This window comes from Podarcis tiliguerta (assembly GCF_965153285.1).
Source record: "Podarcis tiliguerta genome assembly, chromosome: 3".
In the NCBI taxonomy this organism is placed as follows: domain Eukaryota; kingdom Metazoa; phylum Chordata; class Lepidosauria; order Squamata; family Lacertidae; genus Podarcis; species Podarcis tiliguerta.
Window position 1 is genome coordinate 3,536,990 of NC_139536.1, and position 21,354 is coordinate 3,558,343.

At 48.4% G+C, this 21,354-nt stretch overlaps 1 protein-coding gene across 1 annotated transcript in view; it reads right to left on the bottom strand.

Annotated features, from left to right (window-relative positions):
• The window catches only part of LOC310673942 (uncharacterized protein), an 81,182-nt gene that overhangs the window by 12,821 nt on the left and 47,007 nt on the right, over positions 1–21,354 (bottom strand). Inside the window, exon 5 of the mRNA XM_083432789.1 lies at positions 17,287–17,350. Within this exon, the coding sequence (XP_083288915.1) occupies positions 17,287–17,350 (64 nt within the window). The remainder of the gene's footprint in view (positions 1–17,286; positions 17,351–21,354) is intronic.

Below are 21,354 nucleotides of genomic sequence, written 5' to 3' on the forward strand. Positions count from 1 at the left end.
GTCCTCCCCTTGGCGCTGCTCTGATCCAGAGAGCCCCGTGGCTGCTTCAAATCATAAAACTGGCTCCCACATCACATGTGCCAGTGCGGCGGCGTGGTTACAGTGTTGGAGCAGGGCCTGGGAAGCCAGGGTTCGAATCCTGCCCTGGTGATGAAGCTCACTGGGTGATCTTGGGATAGTCACACTGCCTCTCTCAGCCTACCTTTCAGGGTTATTGTGGGGACTAAATATAGGCCACCTTGAGCTCATTTGGAGGAAAAGATGGGATGCAAATGCAACTAATCACCATAATAATGAACCGACCATATGAATTGACCTGGACCCTGCAGTCATCATCTCAGGCCTTCTTTGTGTCCCTCCACCGTGAGAGGTCCAGGAAGTGGCTACACAAGAACGGGGCCTTCTCTGGGGTGGCCCCCCATCTGTGGAATGCTGTGCGCAGGGAGGCTCCTAGAGATGGGAGCCCTGTGGGGCTCAAATGGTTTGGCTCTATTTATCTCTATTTATTCCATAAGATTTATACGCCACTTGGTTGCTAAAAAAACAAAACCTCAAAGCGGCTTGTGAAAAAGATAAAACAAAAAACCAATAAGAAAAGCTAGCAGCAATAATGTAAGTCTTTCGAAGAGTTAAAATAGCAAGAAACTTAAAACTTGCATTAACTTTCTAAATATCTGGGCAAGCTCTAGTCTTGTGGTGTGTTTGTGTATGTACACACCAGTGCCAGATATATGTATAAGCTAAACAAGCTATACAGCTGAGGCCCCCGCTCTCTTGGGGACCCCCCAAAAAATTATAGGGAAAGAAACCTGGATGTACATTTTGAAAATATAACATAGGTAAAGGTAAAGGGACCCCTGACCGCTAGGTCCAGTCGCAGATGACTCTGGGGTTGCGGCGCTCATCTCGCTTTATTGGCCGAGGGAGCTGGCATGCAGCTTCCAGGTCATGTGGCCAGCATGACTAGGCCGCTTCTGGCGAACCAGAGCAGCGCACAGAAACGCTGTTTACCTTCCCGCTGGAGAGGTACCTATTTATCTACTTGCACTTTGATGTGCTTTTGAACTGCTAGGTTGGCAGGAGCAGGGACTTGACAACGGGAGCTCACCCCGTCGCGCGGATTCGAACCACCGACCTTCTGATCGGCGAGCCCAAGAGTGGTTTAGACCACAGCGCCACCTGCGTCCCTCCTAAAATATAATATAAAAACCAATAAAATAAAACCTACATACAGCAACAGTGCTTTGTGTTGTGTATGGACCTATTAGGTCCATCAATTACCATACAGCATATATTCAACACAAAAAAAGCAACAATTTGTTCTTGACAAAGGACAGCTGGACATATAAAGGGCCCCATTACTTTCAGTAGCTGAGGGCCTCATCCAGCCTAAATACGGCCCAGGTACACAGAAAATGGGAAGGGAATCCCCTGCTATCTAACTGGAGGCTCGTTCGCTGGCGCTCTTTGATACTATCCCTAATAATACTTTTTTAAAAAGACGAACTAAAAAGGGATGCCTGACTCCTAAACAAGCCTGTTCACAACATAAACAGAACAAGGATGTCCTGTTTAGGACGGAAGGAAGGAAGGAGCAAGGACCCTGAGGTTTCCATGCAGAGAAGGGGATTTTTCTGCCTCGCACTGACTTCTGCAAGCACATGTTATTCTGGCTCCGCTGTTCTGCCACAGGGCACTGCCAAACAGCCTGCTTATTGAGCATTCAACCTGATCTGTTGGCAGGGAGATTAGTTGCCCGGCTATTGAACGCACGCCCGTTCTGGTTTGTTTGTGGGCAAGTTTCATGACTTCGGGTCAAAGCAAGTGTGTTATCGCTTTCCTTTTCGCGAAAAGTCTGATCTCCTGGGGAACAAGGAGTTTGTTGCGGCAGAGCTCAAAACAAACTAGGATTGTGCGGCCTGAATTTTCTGGACATATCAGTGAATCCCTAGCCCCCACATGGCGGCAGGTTCCCAGCAGTAAGACCACCTGGAAGGAAATGTTTCTGCTTCCATTCCGCTCTTGCCCCTGCAAAGAGCACATTGCAGGTGGGTTCAGAATGCCTCAGGCAGAGATTCAGTGCTGCACAAATTCCAAAAGCAGTGAAGTTGTGCCTGGGAACATAGGAAGCTGTCTATCCTGAGACCATTGCTCCAACTAATTTAGTACTTCCTGCCCTGGCTGGCAGCCACCCTTCACTGTTTCAAGCAGGACTCTCCACTGTCAGAGCTAGTCCAGAGTTTCCCAAAACTTGGGCTTCCAGCTGTTGTTGGACTACAACTCTCATCATCCCTAGCTAGGAGGACCGGTGGTCAGGGATGATGGGAACTGTAGTCCAAAAACGGCCCAAGTTTGGGAAACCCTGAGCTAGTCAACCGTGGGCTTTAAACAGAAGTTGGATGGCCATCTGTCATTGACGCTATAGTTGAGATTTGTGCATTACAGCGGGTTGGGCTGGATGACCCCTGGGGTCCCTTCCAACTCTGATTCTATGCTTCTGCAAATGCAATTAACAAGCAATGGGAGAAATTGGAAGGATCTCAAAAGAGAAGATAGACAGGGATTGGAAGGTGTTTAAAGGATACTTGCAAAACCATATTGAAAAATCAGAACTCCTGGGGGGCCACCAGGTGGCACATTGGAAGATGGCCGACAATAACATCTCTCTAACCCATACGAGGTAATTAAGTGGCTGCTATGGGAAGTATGCTGTCTTCCTACCCCCCCAGGAGACGGGGGGCGCTGCCTTGCCAGCGGTGTTCACAATGCACCCCCTGATCCGAGAGATGGGGGTGCCGAACACTTGGCATGAGCCCTTGGTGAAGTCAGATCTTCCTGACGCCGATTCCAATCAGCACGTGCTGGTTAGCTTCAGCTCGGAATTATAATTGGAAACATACGATTGGAATGAAGCTGAAGCACATACATCAAGTAATGCTCGAGAGATAAGACTGCTGATTAATGGATCTCTGTGACCGGGAGTGACGGATGGACAAGTAAATCTTCTGATGAATCACCACTAGGAGACTGTATGTTTGGAATGAAGGGGGGGTGAAGGAAAAACCTTTTTTTTCCTTTGCACAATGTGATATTAATAACCCTTCACCCCAGATAGAAATAAGATTGTTGCGTTTTTACTAATCACAAGCAGGAATTCAAGAACTGTGTGGGATGGATTATAACAGGAGAGAGGATTGGTGAACGGTGAGAAAGAGGAAAATTTTTATGACGCAGTTAAAAAATGGCGTCTCGCCAAGACAGGCTTGCCGGAGAAAGAAGGACAGGGGGAGGGGAATCAGGATCGTTCGAAAGAGAAGGAAGGTTGGAACGCAAGCTTGACCTGACAGAGCCTCCTGATTCATTTGATTTATTTGGCAAGCCTGAGAAAAGTAAAGGACAGACCGAAGATTATTTTTTTAATTTTTTTATGGAAGCGTTGAACAGAGGCTGTCCCTGAGCGATATGATCTTTGGAGAGTACAAAACCCACACAGAGGATGCCTGTTTTTAATCTGCTTGTGAAAATTATCAGAGATCGTAAAGAAAGGAATATACGATAACAACAAGAAGAGAAAGAAAGTAATAAAGGACTATTTGGATTGAACTGGATAGAACTGTCTAATTAAAGCAGTAATATAAGTGATGTTTGGACTCGTTCAGAGTTTTGGACTCGTGCGGAGCTTGATGTATGGGTACCCCCCACAAAATTTAAAATTTGGCTGTATAATTTGGAACTAATGTGATTTGGATAATGTGATGTGATTGGCCTGTTAATAAAAATTTATTTTTTTTAAAAAAAGAAAAATCAGAACTCCTATTAGAATAAACAAGTTCCGTTTTAAATACTGAAATACTAAATAAGATGGATAAGAATGTGTAATAGGAAAAGAAGTATGAAATTAGGTGAAAGGTGTGTGAAAGAAAGTAACAGAAGTGGAAAGAAATTGCAATTGAGTAGATTGGAAGTCTAACACAAAGGTGGGGTGAGGGGCGGTGGATGTTGATGGGAAAAGGAATTATCTGTAGGACTGAATGTAGGTATGTTTGAATATTTTTAAGGATTGTATGAAATGTATGTTTGCATGCTTATATATTCGCAATATGTGTGTATTAATGCTGAATTACTGTATTTTTCGCTCTATAAGACGCACCAGACCACAAGACGCACCTAGTTTTTGGAGGAGGAAAACAAGAAAAAAAATATTCTGAATCTCAGAAGCCAGAACAGCAAGAGGGATCTCTGCGCAGCGAAAGCAGCAATCCCTCTTGCTGTTCTGGCTTCTGGGATAGCTGCGCAGCCTGCATTTGCTCCATAAGACGCACACACATTTCCCCTTACTTTTTAGGAGGGAAAAAGTGAGTCTTATAGAGCAAAAAATACGGCATTTTAACAATAAAAACTTTTCAATAATAATAATAATAATGGTGCAACTGTCCTTGCAAAGGGGTTTTGTGGTTCTCTTTCCCCAGGGTTAAAGTGTTAAGCATCCAGTGCTCTCGAATTTTTGTTTTTGCTCTGCAGCCAGGGCAGGGAGGCCATGTCAACGCACAGCAACACACGCCCAGCTCTATCCAGGGCCGGCTGCCCACAACTTCTCAGCAAAGAGCTGCTCTCCAGCAAACCGCAATGACTCATCACGCTTGGCTCTCCGGGTGCCGGGAGCCATACATGCACACAAACATGTCCCATGCCTGCGTCCCACAGGAGGGCACCCCCAGATCCCCCCAGGCCCAGGAGTCAAGAAGTCTCCCCTGCCCACTCTCTGCCTGCTCAGGAGATTCGTCCGCGGTGCAAGGGGGGGGGTGCTCCCTCTGGCTGGAATATGTCTTCCCCCACAGCTCCAGCCTTGCACTCAGCCAACAGCAGTTTGGTGTTGAATTACTGCTGGAAGATTCCCCCGTCTCTGGGGGAAGCAGGAGCAGCAAAAGAAGAAATGTGGTCAGCGCTGGAGCGGAGCGTTAACTGTTTCTACCAGAACAGCTGTGTCAGGCTCCTGCAGCTGGGTAGGCGAAGGGGTGGGTGTTTCGCACGCAGAACGTCCCGAGTTCAAGTCTCCAGCATCACTAAGCAAGGTTGGGCCAGACCTCTGTAAGAGCTGCGGCCAAACAATGTGGAAAATACCGGGGTAGGTGGATGCAGGTGGCGCTGTGGGTTAAACCACAGAGCCTAGGGCTTGCCGATCAGAAGGTCGGCGGTTCGAATCCCTGCAACAGGGTGAGCTCCCATTGTTCGGTCCCTGCTCCTGCCAACCTAGCAGTTCAAAAGCACGTCAAAGTAGATAAATAGGTACCACTCCGGCGGGAAGGTAAATGGCGTTTCTGTGCGCTGCTCTGGTTCGCCAGAAGCGGCTTAGTCATGCTGGCCACATGACCCGGAAGCTGTACGCCGGCTCCCTCAGCCAATAAAGCGAGATGAGCGCCGCAACCCCAGAGTCGTCCATGACCAGACCTAATGGTCAGGGGTCCCTTTACCTTTTTAGGTGGACAGAAGGCACATTTAGTATACCTGAAGGAGCGTCTCCACCCCCATCGTTCAGCCTGAACACTGAGGTCCAACGCCGAAGGCTTTCTGGCAGTTCCCTCACTGTGAGAAGTGAGGTTACAGGGAACCAGGCAGAGGGCCTTCTCGGTGGTGGCGCCCACCCTGTGGAACGTCCTCCCTTCAGATGTCAAGGAAATAAACAACTTTCTGACATTTAGAAGATATCTGAAGGCAGCCCTGTTTAGAGGAGTTTTTAATGTTTGATGTTTTTATTCTGTTTTTAATGTTCTGTTGAAAGCTGCCCCGAGAGGCTGAGGAAACCTAGCCAGATGGGTGGGGTAGAAGTAAATCATCATCATCATCATCATCATCATCATTATTTATGAAAAAGGCGAGTGAGAGAAGAGTTTGCAAAATAGTGTGTGGCATGGAGAGAGAAGGGAAAGAACAGTTTTTCTCCTTCTGCCATAACACTGGAACTCATAGATATCCAACAAAGTTGAAGGCTGGAAGATTCAGGACAGATAAAAGAAAGTCCTTATTCACGCAGCACGTAGTTAAACTGTGGAACTCACTGCCACAGGAGACAGTGCGGGCCACCAGCTGGGATGGCTTTAAAAGAGGATTGGACAAATTCACGGAGGAGGAGAGGGCTAACGATGGATACTGGCTATGATAGCAAAGCTCTGCCTCCACAGCTGGAAGAAGCAATGCTTCTGAATACAGGAGGGGAGAGTTGGTCTTGGGTTCGAATCCTGCTTGTGAGTTTCACACGGGCACCTCATTGGCCACTGTGAGAACAGGATGCTGGACTAGATGGGCCACTGGGTAGGACTAGAGCAGGGGTCAGCAAACTGTTTCAGCAGGGGGCCGGTCCACTGTCCCTCAGACCTTGAGGGGGGGACTATATTGGGGGGGGGGGAATGAACGAATTCCTATACCCCACAAAGAACCCAGAGATGCATTTTAAATAAAAGCACACATTCTACTTATGTAAAAACATGCTGATTCCCGGACCGACTTGGGCCGGATTTAGAAGGCAATTGGGCCGGATCCAGCCTCCGAGCCTTAGTTTGCCTACCCATAGACTAGAATCAGGCATGTCCAACAGGTAGATCGTGATCTGCCGGTAGATCGTGGGGGTGTCCCAGGTAGATCGCGGGATGAAGTTTAGTGATCGCCTTCGGCCAACCCTCCCCTAAAAAAAGCTGAACAACTCCTGGCAATGACAATGGGTAGATCACAACCGGTCTTTTTATACTGTGAGTAGATCGCAGTCTCTTTGGAGTTTGACGTGCCTGGACTAGATAATCATCAGGGTCCCTTCCAACTCTACCATTCTATGAGTATGGCTAACCACACTACCTTCTTGGGAGAAGAGCAATGACAAACCAGACAGCATCTTAAAAAAGCAGAGACATCACCTTGCCAACAAAGGTTCGTATAGTTAAAGCTATGGTTTTCCCAGTAGTGATATATGGAAGTGAGAGCTGGACCATAAAGAAGGCTGATCGCCGAAGAATTGATGCTTTTGAATTATGGTGCTGGAGGAGACTCTTGAGAGTCCCATGGACTGCAAGAAGATCAAACCTATCCATTCTGAAGGAAATCAGCCCTGAGTGCTCACTGGAAGGACAGATCCTGAAGCTGAGGCTCTAATCCTCTGGCCACCTCCTGAGAAGAGAAGACTCCCTGGAGAAGACCCTGATGTTGGGAAAGATGGAGGGCACAAGGAGAAGGGGACGACAGAGGACGAGGTGGAGGGACAGTGTTCTCGAAGCTACCAGCATGAATTGGACCAAACTGTGGGAGGCAGTGGAAGACAGGAGTGCCTGGCGTGCTCTGGTCCAGGGGGTCACGAAGAGTCGGACACAACTAAACAACAACAACCACACTACAGCGTCTCTGATGTCTCTGAAACAAAATCCGAATGACTCTCTGCCCTGCCACCCTCCACCTACAATGTGGTCTGTGCTTCAGGCTTTCTGCCCCGAGAATTAAAAACGGCTGCCTGCAGGGAGTTAAAGGGATTGTTCTATTTGCTCTCTGTGAACTCAGGGATAAAGATCAAAAAGGTCTGAAAGCTGGGCTGGGAGTGGGGGGTGGAGAGGTGAAAGTAAAGCCCCTTTTCTGTTCCAGGGAAATCTCCTCCCAATGCGTAGCCCAGTCTTCCCCAACCAGACGCCCCTCCTGATGCGTGGGGCTATGGCTCCCATCACCGCCCCCCGCCAGCACAACTGTCCAGAACATGTGGGGGGCACCAGGTTGGGGCAGGCTGCCGCCATCTCGCCCCTGGCCCCAGCCTAGCCGGAATCACCCAGATGTCCCCTTAAAGCCACCGTCTCCATCTGGCGGATAATCCACGTTAAATAGATTCCAATCGCCTTATGCTCGCGGCAGGCAGAGGCATCTCGGGACTTATGCCGGAGAGACCCTCCAAGAGGGGGAAGCCCACCACAGCACTCATATTCATGAGTGCACAAAAGGGCCGTTAACTTGGGGGGCGGGAATGTGCTTGCCTGACCATCACCCCAGAGCCACAGGGTTCCCTCCTCTCCCCCATGCTTTTTAACATCTACATGCAGCCGCTGGGAGAGATCATCAGGGGGTTTGGGCTGGGTGTCCATCAGTATGCGGATGATACCCAGCTCTACCTCTCTTTCAGATCAGAACCAGTAAAGGCGGTGAATGTCCTGTGTGAGTGTCTGGAGTTGGTTGGAGGATGGATGGCAGCTAACAGATTGAGGTTGAATCCTGACAAGACAGAAGTACTGTTTGTGGGGGGACAGGAGGCGGGTGGGTGTGGGGTACTCCCTGGTCCTGAATGGGGTAACTGTGGCCCTGAAGGACCAGGTGTGCAGCCTGGGGGTCATTTTGGACTCACCGCTGTCCATGGAGACACAGGTCAATTCTGTGTCCAGGGCAGCCATCTCCCAGCTCCAGCTGGTACGCAGGCTGAGACACTATCTGACCACGGGGTGTCTCGCCAGAGTAGTGCATGCTTTGGTTATCTCCCGCTTGGACTACTGCAATGCACTCTATGTGGGGCTACCTTTGAAGGTGACCTGGAAACTACAACTAATCCAGAACGCGGCAGCTAGACTGGTGACTTGGAGCGGCCGCCGAGACCATATGACACTGGTCCTGAAAGACCTACATTGGCTCCCAGTACGTTTCCAAGCACAATTCAAAGTGCTGACCTTTAAAGTCCTAAACAGCCTCGGTCCAGTATACCTGAGGCCCCCCATCGTTCTGCCCGGACACTGAGGTCCAGCTCCGAGGGCCTTCTGGCAGTTGCCTCTTTGTGAGAAGCCAAGTTACAGAGAACCAGGCAGAGGGCCTTCTCGGTGGTGGTGCCCTCCCTGTGGAATGCCCTCTCACCAAAGAGATAAACAACTACCTAACATTTAGAAGACTTCAGGGAAGTTTTTAATGTGTGACATTTTAATGTATTTGGAAGCCGCCCAGAGTGGCTGGGGAAATCCAGCCAGATGGGCGGGGTACAAATAATAAATTATTATTGTTATTATTATTATTATTATTATTATTACTTGGATCCTGCAGAGCGGCCTGAGAAGCGGGACAAGAGCCACCATCAAATAACCAAAGGGCCGTCCCATGGGAGGTGGAGCAAGCCAGATTTCTGCTGCTCTGGTGTGGAGGACCCAATCCGATGGGTTCAAATGGCAAGAAAGTAGATTCCGACTAAACATTCAGAAGAACTTTCCGCCCACCAGTGGAATGGCCTCCCTCAGAAAGTGATGGACTCTCCTTCCTTGGAGGTTTTTAAGCAGAGGTTGGGTGGCCATCTGTCGGGGATGCTTTAGCTGAGATTCCTGCATTGTAGGGGGTTGGGCTGGATGACCCTTGGGGTCCCATTCCAGCTCTATGATTACAGGGGTGGATTGAAGGCTTCGTTGTAAACGTGGGCCAGCTGTGGAACTTCACAGAGTCGTCATTACCCAACATCCCAATCTAGAACATGCCCTAAATTAGGTTCTGCTAATGGCAGAGATGGCCTTTAACTACAGAGGGGGGAATATGGCAGCTGCACCTAAGCAGCAGGTCCAGGGAGGAATTAAAATGTCTGGGAAATGGGAAGTGATGTACCGTATTTTTTGCTCTATAAGACTCACTTTTTCCCTCCTAAAAAGTAAGGGGAAATGTGTGTGCGTCTTATGGCGTGAATGCAGGCTGCGCAGCTATCCCAGAAGCCAGAACAGCAAGAGGGATCGCTGCTTTCGCTGTGCAGTGATCCCTCTTGTTGTTCTGGCTTCTGAGATTCAGAATATTTTTTTTCTTGTTTTCCTCCTCCAAAAACTAGGTGCGTCTTGTGGTCTGGTGCGTCTTATAGAGCGAAAAATACGGTAGTTTAGGCCGCCATTCCATTAAATCAGTAGGACTCACTTCCAAATAATGTGTAAGATACACTTGTACCTTGGTTGTCGAACGGAATCTGTTCTGGAAGTCCGTTCGACTTCCGAAAATGTTTGAAAACCAAGACACGGCTTCCAATTGGCTGCAGGAGCTTTCTGCACTCGGCTGGAAGCCTCAGAAGAACGTTCGCAAACCAGAACACTCGCTTCCAGGTTTGAGGCATTTGGGAGCCAAAACGGACGAGTACCAAGGCGTTTGACAACCAAGGTATGGCTGTACTTCCACATGGCATTTTACTGTGGACTCGGCCCTGCTCTGCCTTCCAAGTTTTGTACAGTGTCTGCACAATACCATCCTCATCGGAATACGACCCCTTATTCCCCCCCCCCCCCAATTATTAAATGTTCCATGGAGTTCGTGGGAAGTGTTCTGAAGGAGAGTGCTGCCGCCGGCCGGTCCCTAAAATATCAGACTCCTGGCTCCACAGCAACTCTGAGCAGGGCTTTCTGTGTGGTTGCCCCTGCTCTGTGGAAAACCATCCCTGGTGAGAAACAATGGGTGTCCACAATCTGTCCTTTTTTGCAAACAACTGAAGGCATTTTTTATTTCTTGGGTGGAAAGGTCTCTAGCCTTATATATTCATCCTGCGTTGCTTAAAAAACCTTTCTTCGGTTTGCTTTTTTTGCATGGTTTCGAAAACTATATTAACTGTTTTTATGGCGTGTCTGCAAACTGCCTTGAGACACTCATTAAAAAGTCAGTTGACCGATTGACTGATGGGCTGGTGGAATAAAACCAATCAATAAATATGTCAGAATCGAATAAGCTCCCAGCCAGGATCCACCTGCCTTCCTCGGCTGCCAGGAGATGTTGTTTCGATGTTCCCTCTCGCTATCTTATCTCTCATCGCCTTCCAGGAACTGAGTGCACACAACTCCCTGGTTTCTTGACTCCCATGGGACAGGTTTCTGACTCGCCCACGGCTAGAGAAGAGGGAGCCATGCTTGCCAGCCGCTTTCTGGCGCGCACACACGCACACACCCGCCGCCATAGTGGTCAGGCTCAGGAAACCACTTTGCAAGGCTTATGACATCACCAGGAGGTAACGTGTGGCTATGAGCAATGCCAACAGGAGATTCGGCGGCAACATGTGGGAGTGGAAGAACCACATTTAGGCATGTGCAAAGTCAGGCCTGGGGGCCTAATCCGGCCTGCCAGTTGGTTTAATGTGGACCCTGCAGCAGTTTATTTTCTGGGGGGTGGTGGAATCCTTCAAAAAGCTCAACAACTTCTATCCTAAGAAAAGCTCAACAACTCTTTGGTCAGCCCTCACACATGTTCACTTCATCAATCCTGGCCCTCTTTGAAAAAAGTTTGGACACCCCTGACATATGTAGTTAAACTATGGCTGGCCACTTCCCTGAACAGGGCTGCCTTCAGATGCCTTCTAATTCTCAGGTAGTTGTTTATCTCTTTGACATCTGGTGGGAGGGCGTTCCACAGGGCAGGTGCCACCACCGAGAAGGCCCTCTGCCTGGTTCCCTGTAGCTTTGCTTATCACAGGGAGGGAACCGCCAGAAGGTCCTCTGTCCTGGACTTCAATGTCCAGGCAGAACGATGGAGACGCTCCTTCAGATATACTGGACCGAGGCCGTTTAGGGCTTTAAAGGTCAACACCAACACTGTGAATTGTGCTCGGAAACGTACTGGGAGCCAATGTAGGTCTTTCAAGACCGGTGTTGTGTGGTTTCGGCAGCCACTCCCAGTCACCAGTCTAGCTGCCACATTCTGGCTTAATTGCAGTTTCCGGGTCACCTTCAAAGGTAGCCCCGCGTAGACCGCATTGCAGATAACCAGAGCATGCACCACTCCGGCGAGACAGTCTGCGGGCAGGAAGGGTCTCAGCCTGTGTTCCAGATGGAGCTGATAAACAGCTGCCCTGGACACAGAATTGACCTGCGCCTCCAAAATGACTCCCAGGCTGTACACCTGGTCCTTCAGGGGAACAGTTACCCCATTCAGGACCAGGGAGTCCTCCACACCCGCCCACCTCCTGTCCCCCCACAAACAGTACTTCTGTCTTGTCAGGATTCAACCTCAATCCATTAGCCGCCATCCATCCTCCAACCGCCTCCAGACACTCACACAGGACCGTCACCGCCTTCACTGGTTCTGATTTGAAAGAGAGGTAGAGCTGGGTATCATCCGCATACTGATGAACACCCAGCCCAAACCTCCTGATGATCTCTCCCAGCGGCTGCATGTAGATGTTGAAAAGCATGGGGGAGAGGACGGAACCCTGAGGCACCCCACAAGTGAGAGCCCAGGGGTCTGAACACTCATCCCCCACCACCACTTTCTGAACACGGCCCAGGAGGAAGGAGCGGAACCACTGTATGACAGTGCCCCCAGCTCCCAGCCCCTCTACACGGTCCAGAAGGATGTTATGGTCGATTGTATCAAAAGCCGCTGAGGAATCACAGCTAAAGCATCTTTGGCTGGAGGGTCCCCCCCCCCAAACCTCTGCTTAAAAACCTCCAGAGAAGGAGAGGTCCCCCATTTCCAAGGTAGCGCAGTCACTCTGCCGCTTCCCGAAGCCCAAAAAGTCTGGTAAGAACAGCGATGGGAAATGGTGCTGGAAAGGATAACAGCCACTAGCTTGCAATGGTGTGTGTAACAAGAGGAATGCTCTGTAAGTGAATGACACCGTTTAACCCCTGTGCAAGTTTCGCGTGAGCCGGTCAGCTGCCTGGAAGTAGCCAAGAATTGCTCGCTTCCGCCTGAGATGCCCCAGGCATTAAGGTCATCCGAGGAAGTCGTTCTTAGGGTTCCCTGCCTCCCATCTCCATGGGATTTGGCAGGTGGAGACAGAAAACTGGGCTTTCTCAGTGCTGGTTTTCTGCTTCTTAAAAAAAATGCCCCCCTTGCAAATGGCCTCCCCCTACAAGTTTCAGGCACCACATGGAAACAGATTTATTTGGCTGTGGCTTTCAAAGGCTGGATGCTTTCATTTGCCGGCTGCTTTCAGTGTTTTATGGGTTTATTGCTGTTTTTATTGTTCTCGTGACCTTTACAGTTCTGTTTTGTTTCTGCAGTTCTTCTGCATTTAATTTGGCCTTGTTTTTTTTAAAAAAACGTGCTTGCCACCTTGGAAGAAATAACGTTCACGTTAGAAGGCAGGATAAGAAATTGACTAAATAAAAATAGGTGTGTGAAGGCGTACTTAGCAGAGGAGCTTTGCTGAAGGGATTTGCTAGGTTAGGGATGAGGGGTGGAGCGAATTGGGTTCTGTTCTCACTTAAAAGCGAACCAAACCGATTTGCTATTTCCAAAATAAAAAGCAGACCAAAAACACAGGCGCCCTTTGAAAAGCAGACTTCTCTAAATCTTGCAATGCAGTTCTCAAGCTAAGTGATGTATAAAGGTAAAGGTAAAGGGACCCCTGAGCATTAGGTCCAGTCGTGGCCGACTCTGGGGTTGCGGCGCTCATCTCGCTTTATTGGCTGAGGGAGCTGGCGTACAGTTTCTGGTTCATGTGGCCAGCATGACTAAGCTGCTTCTGGTGAACCAGAGCAGCACACGGAAACACCGTTTGCCTTCCCGCTGGAGTGGTACCTATTTATCTACTTGCACTTTGACGTGCTTTCGAACTGCTAGGTTGGCAGGAGCAGCGACCGAGCAACGGGAGCTCACCCCATCACAGGGATTCGAACCACCGACCTTCTGATCGGCAAGTCCTAGGCTCTGTGCTTTAACCCACAGCACCACCCGAAAACGGCATATCCTGGGGTGAAGTGTACATTGAAAGACCCATGTTGGTGAAAATAATACACACAAATGTACTAGACTGTAGCAGGGCCGTCTTTAGCATATGTGCTGCCAGGGTGCAAAGATCCGCCCAGCGCCCCCAAATTTAGTTTAGTCGCCCCCAAATTAACTTTTATTGAGCTTTTTGGGATGGGGGAAGCCAAAGTTGTTGGCCTTTTTAGGGGGCAAACTCAAAAAAGTTGTTGAACTTTTTTTGGGGGGGTCGTTCACTTGTAACAACGACACAGCAAGAAAAACTGCTTTTGTTTCCTTACTCGTCGGGATTATTTGACGCTACGGACTAACAGAGAGACGGGGGGAGAGGGACTTCCGCTCCATTGCTTTTCACTGCCGGCAATCGAGAGGGACTGGTATGCAGTAGGTATACATTTGGCACTCCCCCCCCCCCTGAATTCAGCGCCTGGGTGCCTTGCACCCCTTGCACCCCCGGGTAAAGACGGCCCTGTACTGCAGGAAATTGCTTTTTGGGGAAAATATGTATTTTGGAAAAATTCACACTAAAATGCTAGTAGCTTGCATGACGATTTTTTTTTTTTTTAAGTGAACTGATATGGAAATGAAGACTGGAACTATGAGAGAAACCAGAGCTGACCCATTTGACTAACCCATTTGACTAACCCTATGCTAAGAGACACCTGCTTCTTGGGAGGAAAGCAATGTCAAACCTAGACAGCATTTTAAAGAGTAGAGACATCACCTTGCCAACAAAGGTCCGTATAGTTAAAGCTATGGTTTTCCCAGTAGTGATGTATGGAAGTGAGAGCTGGACCATAAAGAAGGCTGATCGCCGAAGAATTGACGCTTTTGAATTATGGTGCTGGAGGAGACTCTTGAGAGTCCCATGGACTGCAAGAAGATCAAACGCATCCATTCTTAAGAAAATCAGCCCTGAGTGCTCACTGGAAGGACAGGTCGTGAAGCTGAGGCTCCAATACTTTGGCCACCTCATGAGAAGAGAAGACTCACTGGAAAAGACCCTGATGTTGGGAAAGATGGAGGGCACAAGGAGAAGGGGATGACAGAGGACGAGATGGTTAGACAGTGTTCTCGAAGCTACAAACATGAATCTGACCAAACTGCGGGTGGCAGTGGAAGACAGGAGTGCCTGGCGTGCTCTGGTCCAGGGGGTCATGAAGAGTTGGACATGACTGAACAACTAAACAACATGCTAAGTCAAAGCAAACCACTATCCAAATTAGGGCATGAGTGGTTTCCCCCTTGCCCTGTTCCTGTTCCCAGGGAAAACCTGCTCTTCAGTGCTAAATCGGAACAAACATCAATACAGAGAAAACCCGGATTGCCATTTGCTCCGATTGCACACTTTTGAGCAGCGGGATAAGAGGAAGTAGCGAAAAGCCCCTAGCCCCTTACAATATGGCCCCTTTGCATGTTTACTCAGAGAGTCCTGCTGAGTTGCATTGGACAAGTAAGTCTGCTGAAAACTGCAGCCTTGCTGAAACAATGAAGTCTTGCAAAACCTGAGCTGCCTGATCAAAATAGAAGGCGGCGCAGCAGCTCAGGTTTAGCAAAGTTCACCTGAAAGAGTCTACACTGAGTTTCAGTTGAGAGCTTAGGTTCAGCAAACATTATCTATATCAGGTTTAAACAGGAGATGCCCTGATTAGGCTCTATAAGCGGAGCAAATCTGTGGGGAAATCTGCCCTCTGCCATCGAGACTTGTGATATGGAACACCCTGGGGCATTCGCTGTCAGTACGCAGCAAAGAATATTATCTGAGCTATAGGGAGCATTGAAGCAGAGGCCTTTGTTTTCTCCCCGTAATCGTAGGCAAAGCAAACGAGTCTGGGGCTGATCCGAAAGAGCTTTCACTTTCTGAAAGCTGAGAAGCCGCTGCCTCAGACACCGACTCCAAGACTGGAAGGGAAGCGCATGTGTGTGCGGAAACAGGCGCACCGTTTGCCTGCAAAGCCTCGAGCTATTTGCAGATGGGAGGCTATTGTTCCAACAGGAAAAAGAGCTTTCCCCTTTGCTGCCGGCTGCCCTGAGTTCCCGGCCAAAGGTGCGGAGAGACGGGCTGGGGGGTGTCAAGCAAAACACTTTCTCACGCTCCTGCGGATGAGAAAGGCTTTCGCCACCTGTCTTGCGCCAACATCCAGCCCTAGGAGCCTTTCCCAGACCATGACTTTGAGAGAAGAAGAGTTTGGATTTGATATCCCGCTTTATCACTCCCCAAAGGAGTCTCAAAGCGGTTCACATTCTCCTTTCCTTCCTCCCCCACAACAAACACTCTGTGAGGTGAGTGGGGCTGAGAGACTTCAGAGAAGTGTGACTGGCCCAAGGTCACCCAGCAGCTGCATGTGGAGGAGCGGAGATGCGAACCCGGTTCCCCAGATTACGAGTCCACCGCTCTTAACCACTACACCACACTGGCTCTCACTAGAAGCAGTAGAAGGCTGATCGCCGAAGAATTGATGCTTTTGAATTATGGTGCTAGAGGAGACTCTTGAGAGTCCCATGGACTGCAAGAAGATCAAACCGATCAAACCGATCCATTCATGGGTCTGGTCCCATGGGGAGAGAAAAGAGGATAGGTAGGTAGATAGATAGATAGATAGATGATAGATAGATAGATAGATAGATAGATAGATAGATAGATAGATGATAGATAGATAGATGATAGATAGATAGATAGATAGATAGATGATAGATAGATGATAGATAGATAGATAGATAGATAGATAGATAGATGATAGATAGATGATATAGATAGATAGATGATAGATAGATAGATAGATAGATAGATAGATGATAGATAGATGATAGATAGATAGATGATAGATAGATAGATAGATGATAGATAGATAGATAGATAGATAGATAGATAGATAGATAGATAGATGATAGATAGATGATAGATAGATATAGATAGATAGATAGATAGATAGATAGATAGATAGATAGATAGATAGAGATAGATAGATAGATAGATAGATAGATAGAGATCGATAGATGATAGATAGATAGATAGATAGATAGATAGATAGATAGATAGATAGATGATAGATATAATTAGTGTGTCCTTGTTTCTCAATTTGATCCTGTCACATGGTTTTGTGGTTTTATACATTGTGGTTTTATACATTGTGACTTGCCATTATTTTTATTGATTACAGTTTAGTAATTGTTGTAATTGCTAAGTGAAACTCTTTGTTTATTATTTGAAGATATGCAATTGTACTGTTTACTGTACTATTATATTCTAATGGATTATTGAATACAGTGAAACCTTGGTTCTCAAACGGCTTAGTTGACGAACAAATCGGCTCCCAAACGCCGAAAACCTGGAAGTAAGTGTTCCGGTTTTTGAAAGTTTTTTTTTTCAGAAGCCAAACATCCAATGTGGCTGTAGGCTATTGTTTCCAGGGTGCCTGCACCAATCGGAATCCGCGCCTTGGTTTTCGAACGTTTTGGGAGTTGAAAGGACTTTCAGAACGGATTAAGTTCGAGAACCAAGATTCCACTCTATTGCTTTGCTTGATATACTTGGAATCTATTGCAGAAAGACAACATGCTAACAAGTCACTCTTATAACGGCACATTTCAAGCATGGAGAAATCCCCTCTCATACTGCCCACTTACTGTTGTGCACCTCTCCATCTTCAAAGGTCTTCTCAGCTGGGCTCATCCGGTCTTCCAGTCTCGTCTGCGTAAGAAGGAATGAAAGAAAAATTTAAAAAGTTGAAGGATAAGGTGACACCTCTGGGGCCTTGGCATCCTGCTGAAAGCAGGTCTCCTGTGGCTGCATCCAGACAAAATACACCTGGGCTTCCTTCATGGCGGAAAGAGTTTTCCTTGGACTGCTGTTTGCTCCAATTCAGCTTTAAAGAGCAGCTTTTTGTGGGGGAGGTTCTGGAGCAAAAAACAAAGGACGCTCAGTCAGAACTGGAGCTCCAAAGCGCAGCAGCTGTTCCCAGGGCCATTTCAGGGGTGCTTGCCTTCTCCTTCTGGTGCAAAAGGAAGAGGCTGAGGGGGTAATGAGCCTGGAGCCCAAATTTGCCAGGAGAAAGCGAGTTGTTCCCTAAATCAGACTGCCCAGCCTTCATTTAAGCTGTGCTGTTAACCAAACATTCACTTATCACCATTCTGTGCGATTGGCTCTTTAGATGTTTGTGGAGTGGGATAGCTTTGCGCCATAAGAAGAGACAGACACCTAAAAATGAGATGGGTACATTTCTTGCTCTGTTACTTCCTGGAAAACACACCACATATGATCCTTTGCCACTCTGGTGCCCCGGTTTGTTTGCACTTTTGACTCCCGGAGTCCATCCCAGCTCTGCAATTCTATGATTGTACGTGATTGCAAGGCTTCACACCAAACAATTGTCATTTTACTCTTTCTAGTGCACAAAAAAGCTTTTGGGAAAGTGGGTTCCTTGTGCAAAAGCCCAGGTCCAAACTGAACTCTGCAAGCTGCATTTGGCAGTATGCAACTGGGTGCCACCCACAAACAGCGACTCCTGCACAAACTTCTAAGTTTCCTATATGCATCTTGGGCTTGGGGTGTGTGTATTTTAAAGGCATCTGGCTGCTCTAGCCTGTCCTGTTCTTAATCACAAGCAAAAGGAACGGTAAACCGCAGAGCTGAGTATATGCTGCCACTTAGTGGCAAACGCCAGCTTCAACATGCCTTTCTGAGGAACGGAGGAACCAGAGGAGCCGACCCACATTACCACTGGCAGGAGAACGGTGCCTTCTAATGCCTTTGCAGTGGCGTAGCGTGGGGGGTGCAGGGGGGCCGGCCACACCGGGCGCAACATCTGGGGGTTAGGGTTAGGGGGCGCAAATCCATGGGTTAGGGGGTGCAAATTACTTGCCTTGCCCCGGGTGCTGACAACCCACGCTACGCCACTGTGCCTTTGGAACGGGACTGACAGCAAGAGCATCTGCTTTGCATATAGAAAGTCCCAGGTTCAATGACCGATATCTGGGACAACACACCATGTTTCGAACCCAATACGATCTGCTGCCAACCAGAGCAGACCAGTAGCTCTTAACCTTTTTGGGGTCACAGATCCCTTTGAGAATGCGATGGAGGCTGCAGAGCCCCTCCGTGGAAAAAAGTGTGCACAAACCACATGCACACACAAATGTTGGATGCAATTTATTTTTAATGCACTGGGGGCTGATTTCCTTCAAGGACCCCCTGAAGCCCATGCATGGAATTCCGGGGGGGGGGGCATGGACCACAGGTTAAGAACCCTCTGGGATAGAGAATAATGAGTTAGATCCGTGGTTCCCAAACTTTTTCCAGGCCTTGAGTGCAGGGTGGAGAACATAGTTGGAGAAACTGTTGTTGTTGTTGTTGTTGTTGTTGAGTTGTTTAGTTGAGCCAAGAAGGCCCTCTGTCTGGTTCCCTGTAACTTGGCTTCTCACAGGGAGGGAACCGCCAGAAGGCCCTCAGAGCTGGACCTCAGTGTCCGGGCTAGACGATGGGGGTGGAGACGCTCCTTCAGGTATACAGGACTGAGGCCGTTTAGGGCTTTAAAGGTCAGCACCAACACTTTGAATTGTGCTCGGAAACGTAAAGGTAAAGGTAAAGGTACCCCTGCCCGTACGGGCCAGTCTTGACAGACTCTAGGGTTGTGCGCCCATCTCACTCAAAGAGGCCGGGGGCCAGCGCTGTCCGCAGACACTTCCGGGTCACGTGGCCAGCGTGACATCGCTGCTCTGGTGAGCCAGAGCCGCACACGGAAACGCCGTTTACCTTCCCGCTAGTAAGCGGTCCCTATTTATCTACTTGCCCCCAGGGGTGCTTTCGAACTGCTAGGTTGGCAGGCGCTGGGACCGAACAGCGGGAGCGCACCCCGCCGCGGGGATTCGAACCGCCGACCTTTCGATCGGCAAGCCCTAGGCGCTGAGGCTTTTACCCACAGCGCCACCCGCGTCCCCATACGTACTGGGAGCCAATGTAGGTCTTTCAAGACCGGTGTTATGTGGTCTTGGCAGCCGCTCCCAGTCATCAGTCCAGCTGCTGCGCTGCAGACGTAATGTTTGGGGTGTCTTGGAACTGGAGGCTGCAGCAGTGGAAGCAACAAGACCCTCTTGGGATGTGAATGCCAATCTAGGTTAAGGCTGTGTGTGTGTATGTATACACACACACACACACACAACTGTACACTGAAGGCCTTAATGCTGGCAAATTGGCTAAGGAAGAAGTTTCCATTAAGTGGATTTCTCTTTTTCCAGTATGAAAACTGCCAGAATAAATAGACATGTGTCTGAACTGGGACCCCAGTGGGAGGCGGCCCTAATAGTTAAAGTCCCCTAACTGCATGCTAGGGTTACACACAGACCCAACACCACTGGCAATTGGTGTTTTTAAAATACTGTAGTTAAGGTCACAGATTGCAAGCCGCATGCAGCGTCTAGGTTGACTCTAAGAGTTAATGATTTACCTGTCTAGGTTATCAAAGGAGCAGCAGAAAGGCACACATTCTTATTTGTTTTGTATTCCCGACTCCTCCAATGCTCACAGGCAGCTTAAAAAACTGATTAAGAGACAGCGCAGGAGTACCAAACAACTCAAATGCACAGCAGCACCCTAAAGGAGAAGAGACCCGGAGAGAAAAATAAAACAGGTCTGCTAGCCTGTTCCTAAGCTATCAAAAAGTCAGGATGCCGGTTCTGACTTTTGAAGCCCTGTGTACCTTGGAACCTGGGTGCCTTGAGGACTGCAACTTTTAGGTGCTTTCTTATAAAGGAATAAAACTTCTAAATGGCTGACTCAAACAAATACAGCCGTACCTTGGTTCTCGAACAGCTTTAACCTCGAACATTTTGGCTCCCGGTTTGCGAACGTTTTTCGGAAACCAAACGTCTTGAGTCGGCTTCCGCGGCTTCCGACTGAATGTAGAAAATGGCTGCAGCCAATCAGAAGCCGTGCCTTGGTTTTCGAACGTTTCTGAAGTCGAACTGACTTCTGGAACAGATTCTGTTCGAGAACCAAGGTACAACTGTAGAATAAAATAATAAAATCTCCAAGTGGTCTGGGTGGAGGAGAGATGGGGGGGGGAGGCGAGAGAGAAACGTGACCGGGAGGGTTGACATCCATGGCATTCAGTCAAATATTATTATTGTTGTTGTTGTTGTTGTTGTTTGATACGGAAGGGGGGGCATGTCTTCTTCACCTCCTTCTTCGCTACAATATATCCATTTATTTCCAATTGTCAATGACAAAAGGGACTAAAATCTATAAAAGTCATAGAAAATCAACGTGCCAATTTGCTCAATTTCTCTAGGACTCCATGACACCTTCCCTGCCCTCCATAATCCCTCAAGCAAGGTGTTAAGACCCTAATCCTGTCAAATCACTCTGCCAAGCCTTCCCACGGGCAATGCCAGGTGGCAGACTATGCATACATGGACCATTGTCTTCTCATCACCGGGACTCAGGATGTGCTTATCTACGCATATCTCCAGCTCTGCATATTCCCCCCTCCCTCCTCCATATGTTAATCCTGTGTAACCCAACCTCTTCTTAATATATTCATGATGTAATCTGTGTAACCCAACCTCTTCTTAATGTATTCATGATGTAACTGGGATGTATTTTGCACTGTATTCTGGGACATGGAGGGAAGTTTCAAAAGTTCATTTCACCCCTTTCTCGCTGTTCAATCTCGCCTTGAACCTTGTTGCGCAATAAAC